The sequence below is a fragment of the Sciurus carolinensis genome, chromosome 1 (genome assembly GCF_902686445.1).
Source record: "Sciurus carolinensis chromosome 1, mSciCar1.2, whole genome shotgun sequence".
In the NCBI taxonomy this organism is placed as follows: Eukaryota; Metazoa; Chordata; class Mammalia; order Rodentia; family Sciuridae; genus Sciurus; species Sciurus carolinensis.
In genome coordinates this window covers 126,245,165-126,265,858 of record NC_062213.1, presented here as the reverse complement: position 1 = coordinate 126,265,858, position 20,694 = coordinate 126,245,165, and the positions used below count along the sequence as shown (strand labels likewise).

At 34.6% G+C, this 20,694-nt stretch overlaps 1 protein-coding gene across 5 annotated transcripts in view; it reads left to right on the top strand.

Annotated features, from left to right (window-relative positions):
• Nucleotides 1–275: 275 nt before the first annotated feature.
• The window catches only part of Ptbp2 (polypyrimidine tract binding protein 2), a 68,982-nt gene continuing 48,563 nt past the window's right edge, over nt 276–20,694 (top strand). For 2 of the 5 annotated variants that reach the window (XM_047557208.1, XM_047557197.1), the window contains exons 1-3: nt 276–429; nt 2,109–2,139; nt 20,001–20,076. In XM_047557208.1, the coding sequence (XP_047413164.1) occupies nt 422–429; nt 2,109–2,139; nt 20,001–20,076 (115 nt within the window). In that variant the 5' untranslated portion in view covers nt 276–421. Of the gene's footprint in view, nt 430–1,081; nt 1,334–2,108; nt 2,140–20,000; nt 20,077–20,694 lie in introns of those variants that run through there. The other 3 variants (XM_047557217.1, XM_047557223.1, XM_047557230.1) reach the window with 3 other exon arrangements.

The following is a 20,694-nucleotide window of genomic DNA, read 5'->3' as shown; positions in this document are numbered from 1 at the left end:
GGGGCTGGGATCAGAGGAAACACTGGAGGTAGTCCTGCAGCCCAGGGCCATCCTACGGCAGATGGCATCGAGGGCCGGGAGGTGTCACCCCGCCCAGAGAAGGAGCCAGGACGCCAAGCCCCGCAGCAGGAGCTGCAGGCCAGGTCCCAGTGGGCGGAGGGAGCCCGGCGCGCGGCGTCGCGAAGGAGGCGACGGTGGCGGCGCCCACTCCCCCTTGTCCCCGCGCCGGGCCGCTCGTCTCCCGCTGCTGGGCGCCGGCGCGCTCGGCTCTTTCCGCCGCTGCCGCTGCCGCGCGCTGCCCCGTGCGCTCCAGCACCTTCGGCAATTTCCGTCGGGCTCTGGCCGCCATTTTCTCGCCGCTTGTGTGGCTCGCTGGCTGCGTGGCTCGGTTCTTGTGAGCGAAGCTTTGTCCGGTTCGGCAATGGACGGGTATGTATTGGGGTCGGTGAAAAGATGTGTGCGAGAGAGGAGTTGGACCGTCCTTCGGCGAGGTCCGGGGTCGGGGAGAAACCCTCGGGCGGCCCCTCCCAGGGCTGGGCTACCGTTACCCAACCCCCGCCCCATCGCACACACCCCTCCCCTTGCTTCCCCCGGCTGGCTCTGGTCGAGAAAATGGGCAGAAAGCGGGCTCCGAGGCAGGGGAGGCATTGGGGCGACGGCGGGGGGGCGGCCCCGGGGAGGGGGGCGGGCACCGGCGTGGCGGCGGGGGATGGGGAGGGAACCCCGGGACGTCGCACCCGCCCCTGCCCCCTCTAGGAGCCATTTCGATCTGTACCCCGGGACCCGAGCCCCGGGGTAGGGGCGCCAGCGGGAGCCAGCGGCGTGGGCAGAGACTGGCCCGTGGCGCGGGGTTGTTGGGGGTTGGAGAGGCACTTGCGGTGGACCTGGCCATCCCTGGCCTCCCGGGCCTCGCCCGCCCTGGCCGGGAGAGATGCCGGTGGCGGGAGCTCCGGGGAAAGCCGAGTCGGAGCCGCTGGGGAAGGGGGGAGGGCGTGCGGCGGAGGGGGAGGGCAGATGTCATACTCCTTTGTTTTCATCCGAGTCTGGTAGCGGGGGCGGGAGGCATTAAAGAAAATGCTTTTTTGTGGGGCCTAAGAACATTCAAGGCTTGGCAAAAGGGCCTAGAAATTAAATCATCCCGAAATCCCGAAGTGTTTGAGGTCGACTCAGTCACATGGGCAGAGGCCAACAGTCATGGCAGAAACAAGAGCAGGTAGTCAACACAGGGCCACCTTTTTAGCTGTTTTGACTAGTTTCTGGAAAAACAAACTACCAAAAGCCAGAACCGTGCTGCATCTTGGAGAACCTAGGAGTGAAGATAGAATGCTGAGAGGTGAGAAACAGTTGGGCTTTGGGAAATGATATGGACCACTCTCTCTGGTACTAAAGCTCCACATCTGAAATGACTCAGTTTAATTCATTGTTAAAAAGGGGGCACAGTTTAGGGCGAAAATATAGCAGTACACAGACCATTTGGGGCTGTGAAAAATCAGGGTCAATTAGCAGGTACATTTATTAAAATCAGCGACAGTGTCTGAAGAGTCAAAAGTAAAATCAATTTATTTTGCTTAAGTGTCTAGAGTTTCAGGTTCTTAAAAATACTAAATGAAAATCATGAGAGTTAACAGATCCTAGAACTTAAATCGTCCAAGAAGTTATTTTAAGGATTATTTTCCAGATGGAACAATTCAGAGAAGTACAGTATCTCCCCTCCCCCCCCTCAACATGGGAAATTGATGGCAAAACTTGTGCTGGAATGCATGTTTACAGTTCCTAGATTCTATCTAGTTTACTAAAAAGTTTTAAGTGATAAATTATTAATAATCATAGGACTGGCATTATAGTGTTCTTTGGATTTTTATCTTTTTTGCTATTAAAAGTGTTGTTAAAATTACCCTTCGTTTACTGAAGTATGTCTTATATTTGAAAATTATTTCTAGAGAACCAGGTTAACAATAGCATAAAGAAGTTTCACTGACCATCAGTCTGTTTGTTTTCCATCTATATTGTAAGTGTCTTCAGGAATTACAAATGAACTACTCTGAAAAGTTTGATCATTAGAAGAATAACAAGAGGTTGAAATTATTATTATTATTTTTTTTTTACAGAATTGTCACTGAGGTTGCTGTTGGTGTGAAGGTAGGAGAAGATTGTTTGAAAGTTACATGAAAAACAGGATTGTTGGATCTACTGTCATTGCAGTTAATGAAGAATTTCAGTTAGCTTTGGAAACTTAAGATACAACTAACAAAACCCAAGCATAAAATAATTTGTAAAGTCTGATTATATGAACAATTGACCACCATAAAGTTGGTTAATCTTTATAAACAACAGCCATATGCATTTCCTGAACTGGCAGCTTGTAAAATAACATTTTTAAAAGTAACTGTGGTGTTCAGGGAATTAATGCTTTACATACAATTTGTGAATGCACAGTTATATCACAGATTTCTGAAGGAAAACGGGTTTTAAATGGACAACAAGCCATTTTTGACTTAAATCATGTAATTTTGTTTTTCCAAGTAATTTTTACTCTTTTGTCTTACAAAAATTTTTTTTATCAATAGTAAGGCACACTATAAATGAGTTGTCCTGACCCTTAAAAGGAAAGTTTTTTAGGCAGTTAGCTTTAAATTTTAGTCACATTTAATTTTGTCTTTTAAAGGAAATTGGCCTTCCCCATCTTTTGCTAAAAAAGTTACTTATCCTTTATACTTCGGTACTACTGGTGAGGTTTTTTGCTTCTTTCAGTAATTAGACTTTCAAATGCCTTGGGCTTTTTTTGTTTGTTTGTTTGTTTTTGTTTCTAAACCTGTAAAGGCATGATCCTTGGCTTTTTATTTTTTTTCCTTTGGTCTTTGGTGGGGATTGAACCCAGGGCCTTGCACATGCTAGTGCTCTTACCACTGAGCTGCACCCCCTAGTCTGATCCTTGTCTTTTAACTTTTTATTTTCCCAAGCTTGGCACAACAATGAGATTCCCCCTACCCCTTCCACCACTCTGCTCCCCAGTGTGAGTAGTCTTGGAAAAGCTGTTATGTTTAGTCATTTGAAGCTGTTGATTGTTTTTTGGAATTCTTAGAATTGCATCCTTGAAAGTGTGATAATTCTTTAGAATATTTTTGGGAGATGTTGTTCTTGTTTTATAGTGAACTATTTATTTGTCCATGCTTTAATATTCATATTATGTAGATTGAGGGAGAAATAATTAACATGCATATTTAATTTTGATAATTTTTTTTCCAAATTGAAATAGTTATGGGATTTAAAATAGGGAATAACTCAAGAGTCCAAAATGTAGTTGTTGGAGTTAATATTCAAATAAATTTCTAATGTAAATTTTGTAAAATAATAAGTGATGCAAGTTTCTTTTGTAAAATAATAAATTGATACCAGTGTGAGTTTTCCATTATTAGTGGAAGAGAAAAGGAAATTATAGACAAGATATAGATTGAAAAGGCAGAAAAGAGTGAGGCAATTTGGAATAGGATGTCCTTATAATTTTTTGGTTATCTCACTTTTTTATATTAGTGACTTGAGGAAACATTACAAAATGATGTAAAAATAATTAACAATTTAAAAAACATTTTTATATAAAAGTTTGACTAGCTAAAGTTAGTTTTCTAGGATAACGATTAAGATATTTTACTTTGTCAGACTATGTGCAAGTATTTAAGTTTTCTTTTTAAAAAGTTTTTTTTAAAACAAAGTAACAAGTGCGTATTTTAAAAAAATCCATAGGCAAACATTTTTTCCCTGATTGAGTTCTTTCTTTAGTTAGATAATTATTTTAAAAATTTTTCTGAAATTATCAATTTATATATTACCATGCATGTAGCTATCTTTGTGTACACAAGTGGATTAAAAGTGTGTATTTTTGTCTATATCTTGCTTAAAAAATAACTATTGAGATATAATTTGACATAAACTACCCCATATGTACAGTGTTTAATGCTTTGACATGTATATGTCAAATCAGCACCACAGTCAAGATAATAATCTATTACTTTGAGAAATACCATCTTGCCCCTTTGTAATTCTCTCCTCTTCCTTTCTTCCCCCAAGTAGCCACTGTTTTGCTGTCAGTATAGCTTGAAATTTTTAGACTTAAATAAATAAATGGAATCTTGCAATATGTATTTTTTATGTATGTGACTTTTCCACACAGCATAAATTATTTGGGATTTACTTATCTTGTGTATCAATAGTCCATTTTTTTCTGTTGCTTTGTAGCATGCTGTATGGCTATATTTAGTTAACCTTTTTTTTTTTTGGGTGGTATTTGGGATTGACCCCAGTGATGCTTTTCCACTAAGTGGCATCCACTACATCTCTAGCCCTTTTGATGGACAGAGTCTTCCTTAGTTGTCTAGGCTGGCCTCAAACTAGGGATCCTTCTGTCTCAGCCTGCTGAGTGGCTAGGATTACAGGCATGTGCCTCTGCTATTTATTTAATTTTGAGTGGACATTTGTGGTGTTTAAAGTTTGGGGCTATTATAAATAAAGTTGTAAGCATTCCTGCCTGTCTTTGTGTGATTATATGCTTTTTTCCCCTTGGGGGCCCATGATCAGAATAGCAGGATCATGTGATAGGCATACCTTTAACTTTTAAGAAAATGCATACTGTTTTCCACAGTGGTAGTACCATTTTATAGTCTTTCAGTAGGGTATACGATTTCCAGTTTCTCCACGTCTTTTACATTGCCTGTTAATATCTGTTTTTTGGTAAGAGAGAGTCTAGTGTCTATGAAGTGATAGTTACAGTTTGTATCCCATAGTATGATGTTGAACATCTTTTTGTCAGCTGTTGTTATCTTTTGTGAAATGTCCATTTAAATCTTTTGCCTAGTTTTTGGAAATTGGATTATTTATTTTTTGAGTTTTGAGAGGTCTTCATTCTAGATGTAAGTCCTTTATCAGATAATATGGTTTACAAATATTTTCTGCTACTTTTCATTCTCTAAATGTATTTTGAAGAGCAGCAGTTACTAATTGATTAACTCCATTCAGCTTATTCTTTTATGGATGCTGTTTTTTTGGTGTCACAAATCTTTCTTTTTTTGGTATTGTGAATTGAATCCAGAGGCATTGAACAACTGAGCCACATCCCTGGTTCTTTGTTTTTTGAGACAGTCTTGCTAAGTTGCTTAGTCTTGCTAAGTTACTTAGGGCCTTACTAAGTTGCTGAGGCTGGCTTACTTAAGTGTTTTTTTTTTTTTTTTTTTTTTTTTAATTCTTCTTTATTTACTAATGGATGTTTTATTGAGTTAATTTATTGAATATGGTACAAAGTATGGGTCAAGTTTTTGGATTTAGATGTGTACATCCAGTTTTTCTGTTGCAATTTGTTGAAAAGACTTCTCCATTGAATTGGCTTTGTAGCTTTATCAAAAATCAATTATCTATGTATGTGTGATTCTATTTCTGTACCCTGCTCTTTTCCATTGACCCATTTTTGTCTATCCAGATGCCAGAAACATTGCCTTAATCACTAGTTATATATTGAGTCTTGAAATCAGGTATTCTTGGTCCTCCAACTTTGTTCTCTTTGAAAGTTGTTTTGGCTCTTCTGAGTCACAGAAAACATGCTGGGACATTACTGAATTTGAGTTGAAATGTAGAGCAGTTCAGAGAAAATTCACATCTTAAGGTTGAGTCTTTGTACCCTTGAATAAATAAATTTATCTCTTTGTTCACATAAGGTTTTATAATTCAGCATTGTTTTTAGTTTTCAGTTTACAGATTTTCTACATCTTTTGTTCATTCATCCCTAAGTAGTCCATATCTTTTGATGTTATTATAAATGATATTTTTAAAAAACGCAACTTACAGGTATTTGGTGCTGGTGTTTAGATCTACAAATGATTTTTGCACATTGCTCTTGTATTCTACACCCTTGCTAAACTAATTTCATTGATCTGATAGTTTTTTTTTGTACATTTTGTTATATATTCCACATACTGTTTACATTCCAGTTGTTGGTAGACAAGTTTCTCCCTTTCCTATCAGGGTACCCCCCACCCACCCTTTTCCCTATGACATCTAGTACAGTGTTCAAAAAAAGCAATGAGAATGGGCATCTTCATCTTATTCCTCATATTAGAGTGAATGTTCCACATGGTATTCTTTTTTTCTTATTTTCCTTATCCATGAATGTAAAATGTACCAAAGAGTTAAGGAAGGAATAATAACATTAAAGTGAAGTTATGTGGGCTTCTTTGTGGGGAGATTTTTAAATTACATATTCAATTTATTTACAGGACTTTTCAGGTTACCTGTTTTTTTCTTGGGGGAGCTTTGGTAAATCGTCTATACAATTAGTTCATTTCTTCTAAGTTGCATAGAATTGCATAGAATTGTTCATAATTTTGCATAGAATTGTATGTTTTATGATTTGAGTATCTTTAGACTCTGTAGTGACATCAACATTCTCATTTCTGTTACTATTTATTTAATAGGCTTATTTTCTTCTCTTATCAGTCATCATAGAAGTTTATTGATTTTATTAATCTTCTCCAAAAGATCAGCTGTTGGTTTCATTTTTTTGTTTCGTGTTTTATTGATTTGTTTTTATTTTGTTTTGTGTTTATTTTTTGCTGCTTTTTCTGTTTAATTTTAACTTTGAAGCTTATGTTATTGACATGATATCTTTTTTAATGTAGGGGTTTAGTGCTATATACTTTTTTTTAGGTAGTGCTTTCAAGGCATTCCTCAAAATTTGATATGTATATATTTTTTTCATTCAGTTCAATTTTCTAAGAATTTTTAAATTTCTTTGGTTTATGGCTACTCAGTGTAATCAAGTGCTGAGTTTTTAGAGGAAGATTTTAAGTGTAGTAAAATTGTAGCAGTTCTTTTAGTAAGTTGATTAAATCAAAATGTAATTGGATGACTAATAAAGTATACCTGTTTCTTAAAATAAGTTAGGTTTTTTCCAGGTTGGGTTTTACTAGCATTCTGAAAACACTGATTTTAAATTGCTAAACTCACAGTTTAAGCTGTATTATGGCTATTGAATTAACCATCATTGGTTTGCTTAGATACTTGCAATTAAATAATACTTAATATAATTTTTTTGATAATAGTTGAATATAATTTTTTATAATAGGTATGGTTTTTTCAAAATTGTTTATTTTGATTTTTCTTAAAATGCTTTTCTTTAATGCATAATTCTTGCTAATTATTTTTATTAGAATTTCAGTATATGAACATTAATAATGTGTCTAGTAAACGACAGCACTGTGTTAGTAACTAGTTATTAAAAAACATTGGAGAGAGCTGGGGATATAGCTCAGTTGGTAGAGTGCTTGCCTTGCAAAGTACAAGGCCCTGGGTTCAATCCCCAGCACCGCAAAAAAAAAAAAAAAAAATTGGAGACAGAATATACATTCCTTGAGGTCAGAGACCTTAAGTTTATTGTTCCTCATTTATTTTGCTAGTTGAATAGTCTCTAGAAGAGTCTAGACTTCAATATGAATATAAATCTATGAGCCATTTATCAATAGAAAGGTAAATACTAATTGTGTAGCACTACATTTCTTTCATTGGAGATCCAAAAGAGACTCTCTTTTTTAGGAGGACCTCATCTAGTTGGAGAGATAAATACCCAGGGTTTTAAGTAAGTGCCATACAGCCATAGTAAGACATTATTTTTGGTTGACAGCATTAGAGGTTTCATTTATTGTTATGATCCGTACCTTGTAGATAGGATGAAATAGGGGAGGGAGTAGAGCTCAAAACGTTGCGTCTGTATGCTGTCAAAATTCAGTCATTGAACGGTGAGTTGAATAATTTTCCTTTGTTTTCTTTTGGTGGGGCGAATATTAACACAATAAAATATGGACAAAAGAATACTGATAAACAGACTTTTTTTTTTTTTTTTGCACAAAATCACACCTAGCTTAAATAAGGTAAAGCAAAAAATACAAGATATATTCTTAGGAATAAACATCACACACTGAACATCAGACATCAAGTTTTCTAGTGGCAAAACACACCACACTTATAAAATATTATTATCAGTAAAACGAAGAGTGTAATCAGGTCTTTAGATCCAACTGAATTTCCTGGGAAAATGGAGACCATATTAAATTACATCATCACAAAACTATCTGTCGGTAAATCCATAAAACGAAAAACCAGTTCTTTGTAACAAAAAGGGGGAGAAGTGGAGAAAGAATTCATAACATTAAAAGATATTGAAGAGACAAATGACCTATCCAGCGTATTACTCTTATTAAATTCTGATCCTCTCCCTCACTAAAACACTCTAGAAAGATACTATGACTTTTATAAGGAAGTGAGAAATTTTCATACAAATTTAACATTTGATAATACCAAATAATTATTAAGTTTTGGGAGGTCTTAATAGTATTATAGAGAGAATTCTTATCTTTTAAGAATATCTACTGAAATATGAAACTATATGGATATCTGGAATTTGTCACAGTACTAGGAAGAGAAAATTTGTGGGTGACTCTTAGGACTAATGATAGATACATAATGGTTCCATACCATTGTGCCTAAAATTCACTACAATTGTCATAAAAAAAGACTGGCTGCTCAAAAAATATCTTGTGATAACTAGTGATATTTACTACTTTAACATAAAAATATTACTTAACCACCTTATTTCCTAATGTAGCATGTCTAAAACTAAATTAAAAATGCCATTACAGTTTAGCCACACAAATAGACCAACAGTTTTGTCCACTTTAAATTGATCTTGAAATCTTTTATATTCTCGTTAAAAGTGCATTGAAAGTTAAGGATGATCTTTTGATAGCTTTGGCAATACATTTTGATATTGAGAATTTTTATTTTTCTGAAGTTCATTATAAAAACTTTAATATATACAAAAATAGACTGTTATAATACACATCTTTTTCCTTTCTGTTGGAGAATATTAAAGCAAATCTCAGTTCATTTTGGATACCCAGATACTTCAGTACATATCTTTCAGATATAATCTCTTAAAGGTGACATTGATGCCAGTACTATTCCTGGTAAAATTTAACATAATTTCTTAATTTCATCTATTATCCAACAGTATTCAAAATACTTTTTTTCCACCCTTTTCCTATCAGGAACCAAGGAAAATCAGTATGTTAATTTGGTTAATGTCTAAAATCTCTTAATCAGTAAATGACTTTACCTTACTCCTCTTCTCTTGCTTTTTCTTTGTTAGAGAAATTGGATCATCTGGACAATTTCATTTTTTTGAATTCTGATTTCATGTCATAGGTTCTTCATATTCTCTGTATTTCCTGTAAATTTATAGTTAGATGAGGCTTGGTCAGATACATTTTTAATTTTTAGCAAGAATATTTCGTAAATGTGCATTATGTAATTCCTGTTGTATTACTGCAGGAGGAACAGAACAGAATGTCTAGTTATCTCTTTGTGATGTTGACATTTATCAGTAGGTTGAGGTTTTGTCAGCTTGAGGCACCCACTGTAGAGTGCTTCCATCATCCTTTTATTTTTTTAAGACAGGGTCTTATGAAGTTGCTTAGGGCCTAAGTTGCTGAGACTGGCCTCAAATTGGAATCCTGCCTTTGCCTCCCAAGCCAGTGGGATTGTAGGCATGTGCCACTGCACCCAGCAATAAATCATCAAATTCTTTTCTCTCCAAATAATAGTTAGAATTCCTCCATTAAAAACTTTGTCCATGAACTATTGGTCACATTGAAGTACCTTTTTTATAAGACAAGCAGGATAGATTTTGACTTAAAAAATAGTTTTCCTGATGATTTGGTACCCCCTTTAACATGTATTTTCCACTCTATTTCAGTGAGTGATCATTCCTTCTAAAATGCTTTAATTATTTCATTTTGGGCCAGGTGGAGCTTATAATACCACTTACTTTGGTACTTGCTTGAAGTAGCATTTTTTGCTTCTGACATTTAATCAGTCATTTCTTTAAAACATCCTGGTTCCTTTGAGTGAAATATGGTCCTTAGAAACCACAATAATGTGGCTGCCAGGGTGCTAATTGCTTTTAGATTGTTATTGCTTCCAGACCCTTTCAGTGATTAGAGAGCATTTTTCCCCCTTTTTAAGCAGCATCAGTATTGCATTAACATTATTGAATATAGTTTTTTGTAATCATTTTTGTCTTTTGAGTATATTCCAGAGAATTTATAGTACAATCATAGAATGTTAAAGTTTATTGAAATAATTCTCTTTGTGGTTCTACCACCATGTGGGTGGTTAGGTTTGTTTCACTTTGGTTTTAATTTTTAGGGATTTTTTTTCCCCTTTGAACTGAATTTCCAAAATCAAAACTAAAATTACCTACATTCAGAAAAGTCTAACCAAGCACCCTAGTCTACTTTGCTTTTCCTCTCTACTTGTAGATATTTGCTTTAATTAGCCCTTCGTTTATCACTCTTTGATCAATATAAGGAAATGGAAACTTGTTCCTACCTTCTTCATGTAATAGATAAATGGTAGCATAGTATATACAATATTTTATATTTTGACTTTTTAACTTAAATACATCCTGGAGATCACTCCATGCTATATATCGAAAATTACTCTCTTTTCTTTATACTGCTTATAGCTTTGTATACTAATAGACTTTTGGGTGTTTTCCTTCAGTCTTTCTAGTATTACAGATTATGTTATAGTGAATAGCTTTGTGTATATATACTCATCTAGTATATTAAAAAAAAAATCAGTATTTCTTCAGACTAACTCCTAGATGTGAAATTGCTGGGTCAGTATGTAAATACAAATGTAATGTTACTAGGTATTGCTGAATTCCTTTCAGTATAGAGTTTTGAATTTTGTTATCTGGAAAGTATGAGTGGCTATGTCCCATAGCCTGCCCAACAGAGTATATTGTTAAAAGTCGGCTAGTTTTTCCGTGATAGGTGATATGGCACCTAAATGTAGTATTAATTTGGATTTGTCTTACTGTGAGCAAGATGTAACAGATTTTCAATTTAAGCATAATTTCTACTTCCTTTACTGAGAACTGGGCTTATTTCTGTTACCACTTTTCTGTATGATAACTGGTCTTGTCATTTCTGTTTTAGATTTTATAAGTCTGCGTTTGAAGTTTAGATTCCTTTTTAATCCAGTTATGTAAAAGTTACTTCAAAATTTCATTAGATTAAACTTTTTTTTGACTAAATATTATGGAATTTACTGAGATATTCATTATATATGATCTGCTTTTGTGATTTTCTTGGACATTTAAATAGAATGAATTACTGTAATATGTGATTTTAAAGGCTGGTATAGCAATATTAGTAGAGTGTTTGGTATAGTGGCACTTACCTGTAGTCCTAGCAGCTCTGGAGGCTGAGGCAGGAGAATCCCAAGTTCAAAGCCAGCTTCAGTAATTTAACAAGACCCTCCAGCAGTTTAGTGTGACCCTGTCTCAAAATAAGCAGGGGAGGACTGGGGGTTTGGCTGCATGGTTAAGCACCCCTGGATTCGTCCCTGGTACCCGACCCCCAAAAATATGTGTGTGTGTGTGTGTGTGTGTGTGTGTGTGTGTGTGTTAGTAGAGTGTCGTATAGCTGTTGAAAGAATGGAATTATTTTCATGTGCTGATTTTTTGCTCTGAATTGAGAGAACAATGCTAGTCAGCTTGTCTGATGTGATCCTTTTTTGTGTTTGTCTGAATATTTAAAATGTAAACTTTTGGAGAAACAATTATAAAATTTAAGTGTAGTTGATTTTGAAGTGGGGGAAAACTTTCTATTTTTTTTAAATTTGAATTTCCTAATGTTTGAAAATTTAAAAAATTTAATGTCTACAGGGGTTACCTGACCAGAAAGATTGTGGTCTGTATTTTCTTCCTGTATATGTATGTCTATTTTTTAAAATGCAGTACATGTATTTTTAAAAGTTTTATTTGTTAAGTAGAAGAGATGGCCAAAATATGAGACAAAATTCTTTAAAGTTTTGTAGGTCTCATGTCTTGGTCAGTGAAGATTAGAAAGAAAAACTACATTTAGGGGTGGCTTTACTTGTGGAGATGACATGTAGTCTTCCTGGGTTCAGTAAATGTTAAGTCATTTTTATATATTTAGGGTCTTAAGTTACCCTTATTCTCACTGTTTTTTGTGTACTTCGTTTATAAAATAATTTGTATGCTATATTAATCTTCCATTCTCATTGTAGTTTGATTAAATTCTTTCACTATATCTGATAGTGGGGTCTTCATAGTTATTAAATTTTGATAAATGTGAGTAACATAACACATGATGGTTTACTTGAGGGTCTTATTTAAACTTTTTGATTGTTATTCTTTCTTGCTTAGATTTCTTATTGTTTATGTTTTTCATTGAAGTATCCCAGTTTGGGTGATAAAATATCTTGTCACCCTGTCCTAATTTGTTATTTTCTCCCTAGAATCTTTTATTATCAAGATTTATTTGTGAGAATATTGTTAACACCATGAGTATGCCACTAAAAAAAAACCAAAAAAACAAAAAAACAACTTGAACGTTACCAGTATTGTTGTATATACCCATATGCTCCTTTTTATTCCTCTCCTTACCCTGCCACAGGTATGTACTGCTGTGATTTTTTTTTTTTTTAAACTCTTTCCATTATGGCATGTGTGCGTGCACATGAGAGAGACAGACACGCACACACACAAATATACTTCAGCTTTCCGAATCCATGGGTTCTGCATCCATTCAACCTCAGATTGAAAATATTTGTGAAAAATTGCTTCTGTCCTATATGCAGACTTCCTTATTATTTCCTAAACAATGCAGTGTAACAGCTATTTACATATTTACATTGTATTAGGTATTGTAAGTAATTTAGAGATGGTTTAAAATATGTTGAATATTCCTAGTTTATATGCAAATATGTCATTTTATACAAGAGACTTGATCATTGCAGTTTTTGATATCCCTTAGGATTCTAAAACCTGTCCCCCCTCATACTGAGGGATTATTGTTTTAGTTTTTTTTTTTTTTTTAATTTTATGAAAATAAATACCTATGTAATGTTTTCTATGACTTTTGTCTTAATTCAATAAGGATTTTAATAGCTATATTTTTTTGCATGTATTTGTATAATACCCATTGCTGGGAGGAACTCTTGGTAAAAATAATTTATCTCTTTTTCTGGATATTTCAGTTGGATGTTTGGGTTAAGGTTTTTTAAGAACAATGTTGCTGTGAAACTTTTGTATTTTCTACTTCATTTATATCAGAGTTTTTGACAGTATATATCTAAGGATACATGCTGCTGGGGATAGAGTACATGAAACTTTGATATTACTAGGTTACTTTCCAGTCCATTGTTCCCATGTATGCCTCACCAGTAGTGCATAAGTGTTCTTATTGTTTCACATTGTCAACAGCTCTTGGTTAAGTATTTAATTTCTTGATTTTTGCCACTGTGGTGTTTTACATCTTTGGTCTTTATATTTTCCTCATTATTAAAGAGGTGTACATGTTTTTCTTTTTTCATTTTGTGGTCATTAGTTTTTCTCGTGAAATTCTATGAGATGCTTTTGTATCTGTTGGTTAATAAAATTTGTATTTAATCTTGTATATTTTTAAAAATACATTATGGCTACTGATTGTTGGTTTTGTGTGTGTTGGTAATATTTTTTTCCCAGTTTGTAGCTAACCTTGTCATTTCCTTATACTATATTTTGATGACTAGAAGTTACTAATTTTATTAGTATGGTCACAAGTTTCCTTAGCATCTTAAACACAATTATATGATCCTAATTCTTAGACATTTAAAGTTTTTTCCTTGTTCCTTTGGATGTCATCTGTGTTGATCAGTTGGAAACTTAAAGCAATATTTGTTTGAAAAAACAAATCACTTTTCCTCTTTCTCACACCCCCCCACACAACTTTCAACCAGCCTTCTGTGACCTCTCCGTCCCCAAATTAAGGAGATTTCTTCCCACCAACAAGCAAGCAGTTAATTCTGTAGCAGCAGACACAACTGGGTTTCCTCTAATTTGATTCTGACACATTTACCTGGAGATAGCTTCATATCCCTTAGTTCTAAGGTCAGTCCTCAAGACTTCTCCCAACTTCAGCTCCCAATCACAAGTCCCAAGTTGTTTTACAGTGTTTCTGAAGAATAGCTATAAATTGGGGTTCCCACAACCCCTTCCTGAGGTGCAGTTAATTTTATAGCAAGAACTCAGAGAAACACTTTTACTGGTTTATTATAAAGGATTTTTACAAAGGATAGGATGAAGAGATGTGTAAGGCCAGTTATGAGAGAAGGGGTGTAGAGATTCTGTGCCCTCTTGGGTGTGCCACCCTTCAGGAACCTCGATATATTTAGCTATTTGGAAGCTCTATGGACCCTACCTTTGGAGTTTTATGGAGACTTCACAACATAGGCCCACAAGTTATATCTTTGACCACTAGTGATCATTTTAACTAATATCACCTCCCCCCTCCCTGGAGATTATAGGGTGAGACAGAAAGCCCAGCCCTCTAATCCTTCCTTAGTTGTCTTCAGTTATTAACCACCACCACCCCGCAAGTTACCAGAGGCTACCAGCAATTGGTGAATTCATTCACATAAAGATACTACCATTTTGGAGATTCTAAGTATTTTAGGAGTTTGTATGCCAGGAAATGGTGATGAAGCCCAAGTATATATTTCACAATATCACACAATCCTTAATTACAATTTTTAGGTTTTTAGTTGTTTTTACCATATGGTTTCTTTTCTTTTGTGTACCAGGAATTGAACCAGGGTTGCTTTTTTATTTTTTATTTTGAGACAGGGTCTTGTTAAGTTGCTTAAGGCCTTGTTAAGTTGCTGAGGCTGGCTTTGAACTTTCGATGCCCCTACCTCATCCTCCCTGGCCACTGGGATTACAGGTATACACCACCACACCTGGCTACCATACAGTTTCTTAATAGAGATTTTTGTGGCTACTTTATGGAAGAATTTATCAGTATTTCCTTTTATGTTTACTTCCTTTCCATCTTAAAAGTCTTTACAATACAAAGAGCTTCAAAAGATATATACTAAATTTTTTGAAGATTTTTTTTTTTTACTTTTTTTTTTCTTTTTCTGGGTACCAGGGATCGAATTCACAGGCACTCGGCCACTGAGCCTTATCCTCAGCCTTATTTTGTATTTTATTTAGGGATGGGTCTCATTGAATTGCTTCGCGCCTTGATTTTGCTGAGGCTGGCTTTGAACTCTCAAACCTCCTGCCTCAGCCTCCTGAACCACTGGGATTATAGGTGTTCACCACCGTGCCCAGCTTCTTTTTACATTTGTTACTCCAAAATTATCTTTCGTTTGCATATTGGGTAGGATCCATCCCTCAACCCCCCACCCCACCATAGTTAGGCAATTAACTTAAAATCCAGAGTGCCACCCCTACCCACCCCACACAACCCCATACATGTTATATATATGTGTGTGTTATTTGTGTGTATGTGTAAGTATATATATATCTTAGGATAAAGGCTAAGCTATAGAATAGCAGAACATAGCTAAACAGTGGCATAAATAGACAAGTATTTTATTTCATGAGAAAAGACCTGGTGTAAGACGAAATAGCTATCTACTCCATAATGTTAATTCACCAGACCAAGTTTCTTTCATCTATTTATTTCACTAATCTTGAAGCTTTTGTTTTTGGCTGCTTGGTCTGATATATTAATTGTGCTGCCTTTTCCCCCCTTTAGTTATTCTCCCTGGAGGTTCCTCTCTTTGTTATTTTTAATCAGCTTTTGGTTTCATTGATCCTCTTTAGTGTATTATTGTTTTGTGTATTTTTAATAGTTTATGAATTAGTTCTTTCCCAACCTGTGATAGGTAGCACACTCCTTCTTACCTATTCATTTCTTTGCCCTGTTTGAGACCACAAATACTTACATGGGCATGTACCTTCCTTCTCTGAGAATGTAGTTTGCCTCAGGAACTTGATATTCCTGTCCTTTATCCACGTCTTTTTGCCATGATTCCCTAGGCAGTCATCTCCAGAAGAGAAAACTTTTGACCAGATCTCTGTTCTGAATCTTGGCATGACCTGGGGACTCTTACAAACTTCAGCCTACAGTTGTTAATTTGCCTTCTTGCAGCCTGATAGCTCTTCTACTTGGGAGTGATAGATGAGAGTTGGATTGAGCTATTAAGATGAACAGAAATATCCAGTAACCATGAGAAGAAAAAACAAAATTTTGTCACTGAAATTAATGCCAAATAGTCTCTGATCTGTACCTAGTTTTGTAGTTTTTAAACCTTACCGATTGACCACATAGATTTGATCTTCTGTGTACATTGTCCTAATTGTTTCTGTGGGATGCTAGTTTTTATTTTTTTTTTCTTTTTTTAAATGGTCATTGATATTACACAGGAGGATTAAATTTATTTGCCAAGACATCTGTGCCAGTCTTAACTTTTATTTTTTAGTTGAATATAAATCAACTGACTTCTTTCTTAGATGAATTAAAATTTTTCAAGAGTACATATTTTTAGTAGAGATTTTGATTCCAAGTTCATTACTAATTTCATTTGTTCTACCAGTCATTTTAGGTATATTCCAAGGTAAACAACTAGACTGAGAAATTTGATGTAAAATTTTCCTTTGGTGTGGTAATGTTAACATTGATTAGTACTGCACATTACTTTTGGGCATAATGGTAAACCTTTTTACTCAGTGGAAAGGCAAATATAATTACCTTTTTTATGAAAATATAATTTATAAAAATACCCATTTTTGTAAATTCTCAAAATTGTAAGTAATTTGATAGTCTTCTGATTCAGTTATGATACCTGTTAAATGTACTGTCTTAACAGCAGGTATGAAATCTTTTAAGGAAGAAAAATGACCACACTATTTTTAAAAAGTTAAGAAGTTCTTGCCATGCTTAAAGATTCATTACAGAAAGGAGGCAAAGAACATTCTGCATACCTTAAGTTAGAATTAGAAGCTTTCTTTACTCCAGTAGACTTAAGATTTCCTGAACCCATCATCTACAGAATTACTTTAGATTTACTGGGTTGGAAAGTTTTCATTCACAACAGTAAAGAACAATATACTGAAAATTTAAATTTGAACAAGAACTCAAATATACTTTTGAAACAGGGAGGGGTTGTTTTTTGAAAACTAAGGTGGCGAAGATATTGAAGACCTTTTAAGGGATCATGGCTTTTGTTTAGGCAAAGAAATATTAAGGATCTCTGCAGAATTTTTTCTTTTTTTTCCTCTCTCTTTTTTTTTTTTTTTTTTTAAAGTATATCTGATCTCACTGGGCACTATGTCAGCATTCCAGTAAGCCCAGTGAGGCTCTAACTTAGCAAGACCTTGTCTCAAAATTAAAAATAATTTTAAAAAAGGTCTGAGGATGTGGCTCAGTAGTTAAGCACCCCAGGCTCAATCCCTTGTACCAAAAAAACAAAAACGAAAACAAAGATTTGATCTGAAGTTTTGTTGATTAACGAAGGACTGATTTTGCTCTGTGTAAGATACTTTCTATGGTTGGAGGCTACCTTTGCTTTGCTTATGGTTGACTTGTTTTCATTTATTTGATCCAAGAAAGAAGGCCTCACCAAAATACATTTATTCTCCTTTATCCATGATTTCACTTTGTGTGGTTTCATTTACCTTCAGTTAACCTCAGTTTGAAAATATTAAATGAATATTTCAGAAATAATTCATCAGTTTTAAATTATGTGCTATTCTGAGCAGTGTTATAAAATCTCATGCTGCTTCATCCTGCCTGGGAACATGAATCATCCTTTTGTCTAGCCTGTCCACATTGTATATATTGCTTGCCCATTAGCCCCTTAGTAACCATCTCAAATGACAGATATCAGATGGTCTGTTGTGGCATTATAGTGCTTGGTGGGTTCATGTAACTCTTATTTTACTAAATAATGGCTCCATAGTGCAAGGGTAGTGATGCAAAGGAAGCATTAGAGCATAAAGCGTGTAAGGGCAGACTAACTAGTATCATATGGCAGTGCTGTAGAGCAAATAGGAAAAATGGTAATACTTGCAGGGTTCAGTTCTGCCTGAGGTTTCAGAAATCCACTGGAGGTCTTGGAACACTCCCCTTTCCCCAAATAAGGGGTATTATAATATGTAGCAGGTATTAATAATAATATTCCTTTACTGTTTAATTGTGGTGTTCACCTTTCTGTTACTATGTAACAAATGTCTGAGGTAAATCAACTTAAAAATAAAAGATTTATTTTGGCTCACAGTTTGGAAGTTTCAGTACATGACCATTTGGTCCCCTTGGTTTGGGTCTGTGGTGGTACAGTATATAATAGCAGCAGAACACAATGGTAGAGGTCCATTCATCTTATGACTGGAAATTGAAAGAGAGGAAGAAAAGAATCTGGGACCCTGGTATACCCAAGGGAATGCTCAAAATGACCAGAATATCTGTCATTAGGCCCCACCTCCTAAAGATTCAACCACCTCCGAATAGTGCCATAGACTGGGGACCAAGCCTTTACTACAATGGCCTTTAGGGGACAGTTATTCAAACCATAGCATTAGTTAACAGATATGTGTGGACCTTGTACTTGATTGATACTTGTGAATGTTGTAGTGAACACTCCTGATGGGGGTCAGGCACTCTGCCTGGTAATCACTTATTTGTGTATTATCACATTTAATTCTAAGGGCTCTGATGTAGACGTTGTAAATGAAGAATTTAAGGCTTAGAATGGTTAAATAAAGTTACATAGTTAATAAATGGAACCGAATTCCAGAATTCAGTTCTTAACAATATGTTAAATACTTGTCATGAAAACATAAATATAGGCAACATTTTAAAATTTTTTGGTAATGAACCAGGCTGCATAAAGAGGTATGTTTCATGAAAATATAAAGAAATATAAGCAGCATTTTAAAATTTTATGGTACTATAACTGTATTCGATTTTAATATATATTTATGCATGTAAAATATGTATTTTAATATCAAAAACACCTGGAGATTTTGTTGTATTTGGGTTGCTGGTTCCCACCCTCAGAGTTTATTTAGTAGGTCTGGGTTAGACTTGGCATATATACATTGCCAGGAAGCTTCTGAGTCTACTGCTGGTCTTAGGGACTGTACTTTGAAAATTCCTGTCATATCCATTTCTGCTTATCTGCTCATCATATCCTTATAAACACTAACTATGCCATGACAGATCTTCCATACTTTTATTGAAATTAAAGTTGGTGTAAATATGGTATTAATGTGGCTTGAAACTATATTTTTCTCCTTTTTTTTATTTTATGAGCAATTTGTGGCTAAGTAGAAGGCTTTGAAAACATTTAAGGGACATAACCTAAGTATCTTTTTAAAAAAAAAATTAAAAATTTAAATATTCATGTTCTGATACAGCATATGAGTTTAAATACAAATTTATATAAATTTCAGGGCTAGTTTGATTTTTTTGAACTTTTTAAAATGTTTTGATCAACTGTTTTTTAAACTTCTTTTCATTATGATGGTTGCATTTAACTTCTTTGTGCTGATTATTTAATCAGCCAGTATTAGTTTAATTATTATTAATACCCTTGTATGTAATATATACATATAAAACAGTTGAGTTAGCTACTTTATATTCTATTCATGGATGTTTTTATAAATGCAAGAATTTTTCAAAGTAGTTGAAACATCACTGGCAGGTTTGAACCACTGTGCAGTTTCCGAACATAAAAATTTATAACCTTTTCCTTAAAGTGTTTAAGGACATGATTCAGTTTCTTTTTAATTTTCACAGAAAGAAATTTCTCATTCCATAGATTTTGCTTTTGTTTTCAGTGTCATTTAGGTCATTGTTGTTTATACCTAAGTATTTAATTTTTGGTGTTGATGATGTTCAAAAGAATAGATTCATGAATAGAGGGATGAAGTTAATTTTTAATTTTCTTAAAGGATTAAAATTTTCTAACGATTGTCAATAATGTACTATTTAACATTTTAAAAATGAATATTTGAAGAATTACAGATAAGTGATATTTTCAGATTCATATTTTAACATTTATAGATGTCTTATGTTAATTTGTTTTTGTTTTTATAGAGAGGATCTGACGAACTACTCTCAGGCAGTGTTCTCAGTAGTCCAAACTCTAATATGAGTGGCATGGTTGTTACAGGTAAGTGTTACTTTCTTAATAGCCTGTCATTTGATGTTTTATGGAGTAGACTATTAAAACTAAAATTTATTCTATACTTAGTCTTTATTTTGAAATGCTGTGTTAAAACATTTTAAAGGAAATTTTACTTGAGTATTTATGTTCTTTTAATTTTTAAAAACTGTGTTGAAATGTTTTAGAGAAAATTGTTTTAGAGTACTTATGTTCCAAGTCAGAAATTCTGAAGTTGGTGACTTGATAGGCAAGTAACTTTTAAGTGATTGCTTTTTTAAAAATTATGTCTCCCTTTTTTTCCTGTAGTCCTAGAAATTGAACATGAGTCCTTGCACATGCTAGGCAAGCATTCTATCGCTTAGCCATACCTAAAGTCCTTAACAGATTTATTTATTGTTTTTGACTGCATCATGATTTAATTTTTTTAATTAAAAATTTTTAAATTTACATATAGTTATTTAAATATGTACAGTGTGTTAGTTAAATCAGGGTAATTAACATATCTATCACCCTTTTGTATCATTCATCATATTATTGTGTTGAGATCACCTTAAAATTATCATTTATTTATTTATTTACTTATTGAGTTGAAGTCTTGTTATGTTGCCCATGTCAGCCTAGAAC